The sequence below is a fragment of the Cygnus atratus genome, chromosome 14 (assembly GCF_013377495.2).
Source record: "Cygnus atratus isolate AKBS03 ecotype Queensland, Australia chromosome 14, CAtr_DNAZoo_HiC_assembly, whole genome shotgun sequence".
In the NCBI taxonomy this organism is placed as follows: Eukaryota; Metazoa; Chordata; class Aves; order Anseriformes; family Anatidae; genus Cygnus; species Cygnus atratus.
In genome coordinates this window covers 12,072,163-12,082,886 of record NC_066375.1, presented here as the reverse complement: position 1 = coordinate 12,082,886, position 10,724 = coordinate 12,072,163, and the positions used below count along the sequence as shown (strand labels likewise).

Sequence of the window (10,724 nt, the reverse complement as noted above, 5' to 3'; positions counted from 1 at the left end):
AGCAGCAGCCATGTCTCTTTCATGTCCAAAGCCCGGTCCTCCTGCAGCTCTGACTCCCAAGGGCTCCTTTACATGTTCTTTCCCGCCCCCGCCACCACCAGAGAGCACATTACCTGCTTGCAGACAAGGACTTTTCTGGGTTAACCCCAAAAGCCACACTGCAGCCTCCCCAAGCCCAACACTGAGCAAGCAGGCGGTAGGAGGACAGCCACAGTGTGACCTTCTCAGGACCTCATCCAAAGGTGAGCTCCTTCCCACACCCAGCCAAGAGCCCCCCAGCAGATACAAGCTTGCCTGTTCCCAGTCGGTGCCTACCCCAGACACACATCTCTTCCTGCATTCCTGCTGCTCTTGCGGCAAGCTGGTGGGTGGCAAGCATCTAGGGAAAGCTCAAATGAGCCATAGAAAGCAATGCACGATAATAACAGTAAGCCATTACCAGATTCAGCCCCTCTCCCCAGCAGTTCAGGGCATCTCCATTGCCTTTAATACATCTCTACCCATGCCTGGCCGTGACCCCAAAGTGTTCCTGAATACAGGGAGGAGACCTCAAGCCCCCAGCCTCTGGGTGAAGTGAATGAAATGAGCTCTCGTGGGCCACTCCAGCAGTGAAGGAGGCCCGAGGGACACACACGTGTGCTGGAGCTGAGAGCCCTGCTCTGACAGCTCGGCCATGACCCCTGCATGGGGTGCAGCTGGGGCTCAGGGACAGCCAGGAGCCAGGGTGAGCTATTAAAATACAATTTATTGGTACAAATCAGACACCGTGAAACAAACTTGGTCTAGAAAGAGCTGTCATGTTTTGCACAGATGGGTTGGTGACAGGTGAGCGGTTGGCAACGCTGGCAGACAGACTGGGTGGACAGGTGGGGGGTGAGCAGGATGGGAGAGAGACAGTTCTGGGGCTGGACTCCAGCCCCTGAGGGCACCTGGCAGCCTGGTAGAAGACCTTGAAGAGGAGCAGGGAACAGTGGGAGGCGTGTGTCCTGTGCAGGTGGGGCCCCAAGGCAGTTGTCTGAGGTGCTCAGAAAAATGAGATGCAGGTGAAGGCAGGAGGAGGGGAGAGGACCCATTGCTGTGCTGGGCCCCTCCAATGGCTGGAAACTCTGCCTTTCACATGGTGTTGCCTTGGGCTGGAGAGTTACCCAGCAGAGCCTCACCTTGTGCATCTCTCAGCTGCTAACAGCTCTTCTGGCCATCCCATGCTGTTCTCAGAGCGAGGCCTGGCTGTGTCCTGGACTTCTGGTCTCCAGCCCTGCTAGTGTCAGGTCATGGTTTGAAGGGAAGCCCCTGTAATGGCTGGGTCTTGCACTCGCTTTCTGGAGAAGCCAGACACCAACTTGTGCTCTGGACATGCAATGCATCCCTCTGGGTCTCAGGGCAGAGCAGCGGTTGCTGCCCTCGTTCGTAGCACCAGGCTTGCCTGGACCAAGCTTGGTCTGTGCAAATTGTCCGTGCCTCCTGGGGCAGAAATACAGGCATGCAGCTCAATACATCCACACAGCCAGACAACACAAAGTGACAACATTTACAGAGATGGATAGGAATGGGAAAACTCAAGGCAGATTTGCTGAAGTCTGGTCGTCCAGACCCCCAGCAGCAACTGCTGCCGACAGCTCTGCAGAAGGAGATGGGAGAAACACACCCACTGCCCCGGCCCTATCCTGTCCCAGTCTCTTGCTCCTTTCTCCACACCCTGGTGAGCCACCATCTCAGCAGCCCTGCAAACTCCTAGGTGGTTCACGGGTGGAGCTGTGTGCTGCAGATGGACCCAGCAGCTGAAACAATGCAGGTGATCCAGACCCAGCACTGGTCACTACTTCAGGTCGTTGTTGATGACCACGCTGTCAGGCATGTCGCAGTAAGTTGTCATCTTCTTCCTCTTGCCAAAGGTGGAGAAGCTGTTTCTGTTCTCCCGGCCTGGGAAAAGGGGCCCGTCTTTGCTGGAAAGCAGAGTGGGGGTGCCAGGGATGTAGACGTTGTGCTGATAATCCAGGGCCGGGATGTGCCCCGGGTACAAGGGGCTGTGCTGGGGTGCCCAGATGCTGTTGGCACCTGCTGAGGCCTTCTGAAACTCTGGAAGAAAGGAGTGGGTGTGACTGGCTTGGGGGAGGGCACAGCCACTGTTCAGTGGGACCGTCACGTCTGTCCCAGGGTGCAAGCCTACAGCCATGTGTCACCACCCTCCCTCCTTTCCGGGGGCCTGGGTATCCCTGGGCACACTGCTAGGAAAAGGGATGTGTGTGGGCCACTGCATCTCTGCCCAGGGACACCAAGTGGGTCTGCCCTTCCCCACCCCAGACCCCCACCACTAACCAGAGACAGGGGTCACCAACGTGCACAGCCTCTCGTGCTCCTTCTGCAGTGCTCTGCGGATTTCCCCCATGTCCTCCAGGCTCTGGGAGCTAAAGGGAAGAGACCAATTCAATGCTGCATCAACGAGAACCTCCCAGTCCCCACATCCCCTTCCACCCATGCCCGCTGGGTTTGGTACCTCTTCAGGGCAGGTCGCTGCATGCTGGGGGGCAGCCAGTCCGTGTTGGGCTGCTTGATCTGCAAAACACAGAGGGGGAAGGTGTGTTACTGGGAACAGCTCTTAACCTTCAGTAAGCAGGGAGGTAAGACCTCGTCTCTTCTCTGCCCTCTTCTTGTGGGGAAGCAAGCAGCACATTCCCATTTTATAGACAGGGAAACTGAGGCAGAGCTGATCCAGTCTGCTCGCTCCCGGGCTTCTCCACCCTCCTGAGGCACTGGGGTTGTCACAGATGGAGACGCTTGCTCTCCACCTGTGGGAGTTCAATTGCCAAGGTCTGTCCTGCTGGGGAGAGAGAAGGGCTTCTCCTATTTCTGTTAATTTTAAAAAGCCCTTCCTGCAGGTGTGACGACAGCTTAACCCGGGTCTCAGGCACCAAAGGATGAGAGGTTCAGAAATCATCTGCATACCCAATGTCCTGGGGGGCTGAAAACAACCAGAGGAAAGTCCTGTTAACACATGAGACAAGTGAGTCCAGCAGTGCAAGGCGACGCACGGGGAGAGCCTGTTGGCAGAGTCCTGTGCTCTCCTTGGAAGGGCTGTTTTATTAAGTCAGATATAAGTGGATTAGATGCCTCATCGCTCTCCATCCTTGTAATCGTGTTTTGGGAAGAGCCTTTCGTCATGAAAATTAGACATTCCTCATTTCAGTACCTAACAAATGTTGACATCAGAATCCCTCCCCGAACTGCCCACTCCATACCCAGTGGCACAGCCCAGGGCTTGGGTGCCAGAATGGGGACACGATCAGTGCCAGTGGGACTGGGACCAGCCCCAGATCCTGCACTGGGACACCGTGGCCCCCGCCCTGGCATGGGGGAAGCAGAGAGGTGTCCCAGGGCAAATTGCTGACACAAAGGAGATGCCACTCCCACTGTCCCACCCCCAGGCACCAGTGCAGCTCCATTGCCTCTCACGCATGCTAAAGGTGGTGGGGAGGGGATTTCCTCTCACCCCAGCCCAGCTTCCCCTGGCGGTTGCACCCATGGGGAAGCTCAGTGGAGGGTTCCCACAGCCTGATCCTAATTCCTGCACCGATCAAAGGTACCAGTTATTCTCTTGGTAAATCAGTGCCTGGTTTCTCCCACAGGTTTAGGGATGAGACCTCTCAGGGATGGGGCTGGGGGTCCGAGAGGAGTTCTGTGAGCCCAGCATGCCCGCCTTACCTGCTTGGAGACATGGAATTGCTGGCCGGGCTGGGATCGCTTCCCAGCAGCCGGCAGGTTCCCGGGGCCTTTCTCGTTGTTGCGGGGCAGGCTGCAGGGTTTGAGGAACATGAAGTCGCTCTGGGCAGACTCGGGACCAAGGCAGAGCTTGTAGCAGTAGCCCGGGGGGCCACCATCGGGGACATCAAGGTGGGCGGCTGTGCTCGTGGTGGGCTGTGCCGTAAGGTTGGATGTCTTGAGGCTATCAGGGGAGGACCTGGGCCTAGGACAGCAGTGGCAGCCATCACGTCGTCAGGAGCGCTGCTCTCCGCGGCACCGAATGGCTGTGAGGATGAGGATGGCCAGGAGGAAGGTGAAGGAGATGGAGCCCAGGGAGACAAGGAGGTAGAGTGTGAGTGGGGAGGAGGAGGAGTCCTCTGGGGGGAGACTGAAGTTGCTGAAGTCAGAGAGAGTCTGTGGCATGGTCTCCACCACAGAAAGCAGGAGGGACATGGTGGCTGAGAGCGCCGGCTGCCCCCCATCACGCACTTGCACCACCAGCCGCTGCCGGGCTGCGTCCTGCTCCAGAAAGGAGCGGAGGGTGCGCAGCTCGCCCGTGTCTGGCGCCAGGCTGAAGAGGGTGAAGTCGGTGGCTTGGAGGAGCTGGTAGGAGAGGCGGGAGTTCAGCCCTGCATCTGCATCCACTGCTGACACCGTGCCCACCAAGTAGCCAGGCCCAGCTGACCGTGGCACCAGCTCGGTAGCCACAGAGCCATTGCGTGGCATGGGGGACACAATGACAGGGGCGTTGTCGTTCTGGTCCAGCACAAAGATGTGAACGGTGACGTTGGCACTGAGCGGGGGGAAGCCTGCATCCTGCGCTTGCACCTGGATCTGGAAGCTGCGGATTTGCTCATAATCAAGGGAGCGCAGGGCATACATGTGCCCACTGTCCGAGTTGATGGACACATAGGTGCCCACTGGCATGCCATGGATGTGCCCATCAGCGATGGAGTAGGACAGATAGGCGTTCTGTTGGCAGTCGGGGTCCAAAGCACTGACGGAGCAGATGGAGGCTCCTGGCGCATTGTTCTCCATCACGTACACACTGTAGGAGGGCTGGAGGAAGCGTGGGGCGTTGTCATTCACATCGGACACTGGGATGGTGAGGGTGCTGCGGGTCAGCAGGGCAGGGGAGCCCATGTCCCGTGCTGTGATGCTTACATTATACTCGGGCACTACCTCCCGGTCCAACGCCTCTGTGGTCACCAGAGTGTAGTAGTTGCGGAAGGAGGAGCGGAGCTCGAAAGGCACATTGGGGCTGATCTCGCAGCTCACGCGCCCATTGTCCCCAGAGTCCCGGTCCAGAACACTGATGACCGCGATGACGGTGCCTGTTGGGGCATCCTCCTGCACAGGCGTGGACACAGAGGTGAGGGTCACCTCTGGTGCGTTGTCATTCACATCAAGGAGGTGCACAAGCACCCGACAGTGCACAGCCACAGCCGAGGGTCCGCGGTCCTTGGCTTGCACATAGAGCTCATGAAGGCTTGCCCGCTCATAGTCCAGGGGGCCCTTCAGCAGCACCTGCCCACTGCGGGGCTCCACACGGAAGAGCTCCCGGACGCGCGGTGGTGCATGCCCACTGAAGGAGTACTCGATCTCCCCGTTGGGACCCTCATCCAGGTCAGTGGCATTCAGCTGGATGACCAGGGTGCCGGCAGGGGCATCCTCAGGCAGGCTCACTCTGTATGAGGGCTGATCGAAGGCAGGCACATTGTCATTAGCGTCCAGCACTGTGATGAGGATGTGGGCTGTGCCTGAGCGCCTGGGGATGCCGCCATCGAGAGCAGTGAGCAGCACCCGGTGCGTGCGTTGCTGCTCGCGGTCCAGGGTGCGCTCCAGCACCAGCTCCGCAAACTTGCTGGCGTCGCTGCGTGTCTGCACCTCAAGTGAGAAGAAGCCATTGGGGCTGAGCTGGTAGGTGTGCACCGAGTTGGTACCCACGTCAGGATCCTGGGCGCTCTCAAGCGGGAAGCGGGCACCAAGCACGGCAGACTCGGCCACCTCCAACACGTACTCTTGCCAGGGGAACGTGGGCGCGTGGTCATTGATGTCCAGCACCTCCACCTCCACACGGTACAGCTCCAGCGGGCTCTCGACGAGCAGCTGCAGGTGGAGCAGGCAGGTGCCCCCCGCCTCGCACACCTCCTCCCGGTCGATCCGCTCGTTCACGAAGAGGATCCCGTTCTCCAGGTTCACCTCCAGGTGCTGCCTGGCCCCGGCCCGGGCCACGATGCGGAACCGCCGCGCCGACAGCGTGGACACGTCCAACCGCAGGTCCTCGCCGAGGTTGGCCACGAAGGCGCCGTGCTCCTGCTCCTCGGGCACGGCGTAGCGCAGCTGCCCGCTCGCGGAGCGCGGCGCGGCCAGGAGGAAGAGGAGGAGGAGGAGGGAGGGGAGGAAAAGCTGCCCCCGCCCGCAGCCTGCCCCGGCCCCCATGGCCCCGCAGACCCGCTTCGGCGCCCACCCGCCGTGCTCGTCCTTCCCTTTGCACTTCCAAGGAGTTTCGGGGACGGCGGGGGGGCCTCCCCCCGGGGTTTCGGCACCGCAGTGCCGGCCCGAGCCGCGGTCCGCCGCTTAACCCCTTCCCCGCCGCGGCCCCAGAGCCGCGTTAAAGGCGGGGGGAGCCCGCGGCGGGACCGAGCGTTGCCCCCGCGCCCCTGGAGCCGGTGTTACCCCGCGGATGCAGCGCTGGTCCCCCCGGTGTATTAAGAGGAGCCCGGATCGCGGCGGCTGCCAAATCCCCCGGCTGCGTCCCCCGCCGTGCCGGTCCTAACCTTCAGCAGATGGTTAAGCCCCTCCGGACTTGATTACATTTCCCCGCACACCGTTTTCCTTGTAATGCGGAGTTTTTAATTACCGGAGCAGGGGGGATTACAGCCCCGGATAAAGCTGAGCCCAGCAGCGCGGAGGCACGGAGAGACCCCCCCACTCCCCCCGGTCCCCGCCTGCCTCCGCCCCCGACCCCTCCTGCCCTCGGCCGCGATCCCGCCGGGGACCGGGCGCCGGGCTCCCCCCGCAGCGGGGGGACACCGGCAGAAACTTTCCGCCGGCCGCGGACCGAGCCCCGCTTCCCGTCCGGCCCCCACAGGGCGACCCCCGCCCCTCCCCGGTACCGGCCCGGTGCCGCCGCTGGACGATCCTCGCTGCCCCCCGCTCTCCGGTAGCTCCGCCGGCGCCGTCCGCAGGCGCCCGGTATCGGGACGGGGCGGACGCCCCGGCCCCCCGTGATGAGGTCCTGGATAATCCCCTAACGATCTAGTCAAGGGGATCGGCGGGGCTCGGAGCGGCTGGAGCTGCGCACGGATATTTTACCGCCTTTGTCTCTGCCTCCCGGTCCCCAGTGGGCTCCCGGGGAAGGGAACCGCCGGCACCGGCCGGCCCCCGAGAGCCCGGCGTGGGCGGCAGGATGCGGGGGCGAGCCCGGCGGCAGCGGGGCTGGGGGGGTTACGGGGCCGGGGAGGGGAGGACTTGGTCCCTGGGAGCGCAGCGCGACCCACGCGGGACGTGCCGCTCGTGGGGCTGCCGCTTAGGGAGAGACGTGGGAAGGGGTGGGGTGGCCGCGGGGTGACACCGCGGGACGGACAGGTGGCAAGAGGCGCCGCCGGGTCACGCGTGTGTTCGGACGCGAGTGGGAGCGCTAGAATCGGGACGACTCCCGGTAAGTGAAGCCCGAGCTGGGTTGGAAGCGCCGATCACTGCCAGCCCGTTCCCTGCACCATCTTCCAAGCCCTGGCGTCGCCGTTGCCGCCCCCCTCCCCATTTCGATCTGTTTCCTTCTCATCCCTGATGTGACCCCACAACCCTCGATCTGCACCCCCCGCAATCTCCGATCCGCCGCCCCCTCCCCAGTCTGTCCCTCCATGGCTGACCTGCATCTCCCCCAGCCCACCCGGTGCTGGGGTAGGGCTGCGCCAGGAGCGCTCTGAGGGATGCTCAGGACAGGGAGGTACTGGGGAGACTGGGGAGAGGGGGGATTTATGGGGGTTTCGTTCTCCCATTCCTCTCCCATCTCCAACCAAGTGTGTTCCGGGAAATCCTCAGAACTGTTCTCACCCTTTTGTTTAATTCAGATTTAAATGTTCATTCTCTCCACCAAGGGTTCAATCTGCTCCCGGCAGGATCTGACAATTCCCCCCCCACCACCACCATCTCCCCCACTCAATTCTGTCTGTGCTTCTCTGGCTCTGCTGGGTGAAGCCCCCCCTCCCCCCCCCCGTGCAGCTCATTGTGGCTTCTTTTGGAGGGGGGGGCAATCTGTACCTCTCCCCCACTGATTCCCTCCTCTAATGGAAGTAATGGGACAGCCCCATCCTGTTCCTCTTCCTCACCTCCCCCAAACTTGGGGTCCCTTCCTGCCCCCCCATCCGTGCCCAGCCCCTGCACTGAGACACCCCAATGTTCGTGCTTTACCGACCACCGAAACTCCTGCTGCATGCCCAGCCTCAGCCCCTCTGGACCTTCCTCTCCCCCATGTCCAGGACTGCAGTGGGACAAGGTCAAAAGGGACGACTGGGGGGGGGGGTGCGGGGGGGGGCATAAGCTGTCTTGAGGATCCTGGGGGGAATGGCACAGGTTGGGGGTGACTGGGGGTGCTGCAGAGGGACAAGGACCCAAAAGACACCCTTCTGTTGGGGTGTGAGGGGGTCATAGCAGAGGGCAGCTGGATGGGGGATATGGCATGGGGACAGCCCAGCACCCCACCTAACACCCAGTTCACATCCTTTGGATTTTACATTCCCTCTTATCATCCAGACAAGCATTCAGCTGTCACCCCTGCTCTCTTGGGGTAAGGAACCAGGGCACAGCTATAAGCTTGGTTTTGGAAGACACTGGAAGCTAGGAAAAGGGGGGCTTGGCTTGCTGTGAGATGTCTTGGCACAGCGGGTGGGTGGCCGGTTGCCGCAGGTCAACACTGATGTGCCTTGGCAGGCCAGCCAGGGAGATCAGGATGGGCCGCAGCAGGAGGTGCCGCAGGTTGAGCTGCCTTGGAAAAGCCGTGCAGAGAGCAAAGGGGGGGGGGCAGGCAGCCAGCTGCCCGCCAGCACCAAGCCTTGCCCAGCCACCACTGCCGCTCTGTTTCCCTGACCGCTGCGTTGTGGGGCAGAAGAAGGGTCTGAAAGTGAAGCCGTCCCTGTCTGACCATATATCCCTTCCCCCAGCTCCCCAAGGCACCCGTGTGCCCAGCCATGCATGTGGGCTTGTTGCTCCCTTCTTGCTAGAAGCGAGAGCAGCTATAGTTCGCATTGCCCATGAGGGAAACCACAGTGGGGGGGGGCTCCCGTTGGAAGATGAGAACAAGCCCGGTTGTTTGCTGGCCCTGCAGCTTGTACATCACTCCCCCATTGCCTGCGCAGGGTCAGATACCGGAGGCTTGGCTCTCTGAAGCCACAAGGCTCCTTCTCTGCTGAAGTTTTTGCTCCCTGCCTTCCCTTGGGGAGAAAAAACAGTGCCCTGAAGGGGATGGTGGCCATCTCTATGTGTTTATCAGGGCTAGGGGGGCACCCTGCCTGCCCTTGGGTGCTGGTATGTGAAGCATTAAGCAGGTATCAAACCATGCTAGGACCATACTGGTCTCCTCAGTATGAGAAAGACACTGATGACACGGAGCCAGTGCAGTGGAGGTCACTGATACAGCCAGAGTCTGGAGTGCACATGGTGTGAGGAGAGGCTGAGACCCTCATTAGACTGGAGGAGAGAACACAGCTGAGGATCTAATTGCCCTCCTCAGTTCCTTGAAGGAAAGATGGAGCCTATCTCCTTTCGGGGTGCCCTGGGAGACAATGAGAAGCTATGGGCACAAGATGGTCAAGGAAAATTCATCTCAGGTATTAGGAAAAAAGAGACCTCCGGAGGTCCAGAGTGAGCAGAATTACAATGGAGTTCTGAAAACCCCAGTCTGTAACAGCCCACCCTGCTCAGAGGTGAAGTGGCCACCGAGGCGAGGGACACTGATGGAGAGGGTGCGTCAGTGGAGTTTTCTTGTGTCCTCCGTATGGGACACAAACTTCATGGCAACTCAGAAAGCCAGTGTCTCTGTTCCTGTTTCAGAGGGGGAGATTTTCTTGCAAGCCCAAGCCTGCACAAGGAGCTTGTTCCAAGGCTGCTGCTTTGCTCCTCTGGAACATCAGATCCATATCAGAAGGAGAAGGGCGGGGTCCCCACTGTGCTGGGTCTGGCACTTGTCCTCTCCCGGACACCTTCTTAGAGGTCTCCCCTAAAATGCCCTCTGATAATATGTCCTCTCCTGGGACTCTGAGAAGGACTGAGAAGGAAGGGGGATCAGTGAGGAGGAAAGTAAGGGTGGACAGTGGTAAGATGCTTGCATGGGAAAATGGAAGAGGCTTTGGGAAAGAGGCGATGATGCCTCTGCTCTATCAGGCACCGGCATGGCCATTCCTGGAATACTGCACACAGTGCCTGTGTCTGAAGTTTTGTCAGAAGATTTTTAAAAAAATAAAAAATTAAAAAAAAAAAAAAAAGATTAAAGGCTTGGAAAAACTAACTTACAGGGAGAAGCTTAAGTGAAACTGCCTGAACTCTGTGCAGGAATAAGGAGGAGGAGGTTTGATCGTAGAGCCAGGGAGGTGTTACAAGGAGGAAATGCTGGGGACAACAGAATAGCTAAAGGCATACAAACCCATGGCCTGAGCCAGACAACTTCATGCATTGGTCACTGTGAGGGGATCACGCTGTCCGGACTGATGATGGTGTCTGTCTCTTGGTGTCTGTAGAAGAGAAGATTTGGGTTCATCAAGCCGAGGTTCCCCAATGCATCAGGATGAAATGGAAAGATTGCTCCAGGGAAGAGGGGCTCAGGTAGACCTCACATCCTCCATTCTCCTCTCCTCTCCTCTCCTCCCCTCTCCTCTCCTCCCGTCTCCTCGCAGAGGGGTGGGAGTTGGGTTTGATGTTTCCTTGTCCTCCCCACACACATCGCCTTGCATCAACAGCCAAACAACAAACGTGCCTGCATTTCTCCT

The 10,724-nt window shown here is 59.8% G+C and overlaps 1 protein-coding gene across 1 annotated transcript; it reads right to left on the bottom strand.

Moving 5' to 3' along the window:
- Positions 1 to 1,816: 1,816 nt before the first annotated feature.
- Positions 1,817 to 6,180, bottom strand: LOC118254511 (protocadherin-10-like). The gene is given in 4 exon segments (XM_035559787.1): positions 1,817 to 2,076; positions 2,317 to 2,405; positions 2,495 to 2,553; positions 3,700 to 6,180. Coding segments are annotated over 4 exon segments (2,889 nt in total).
- Between the last annotated feature and the right edge of the window lie 4,544 nt (positions 6,181 to 10,724).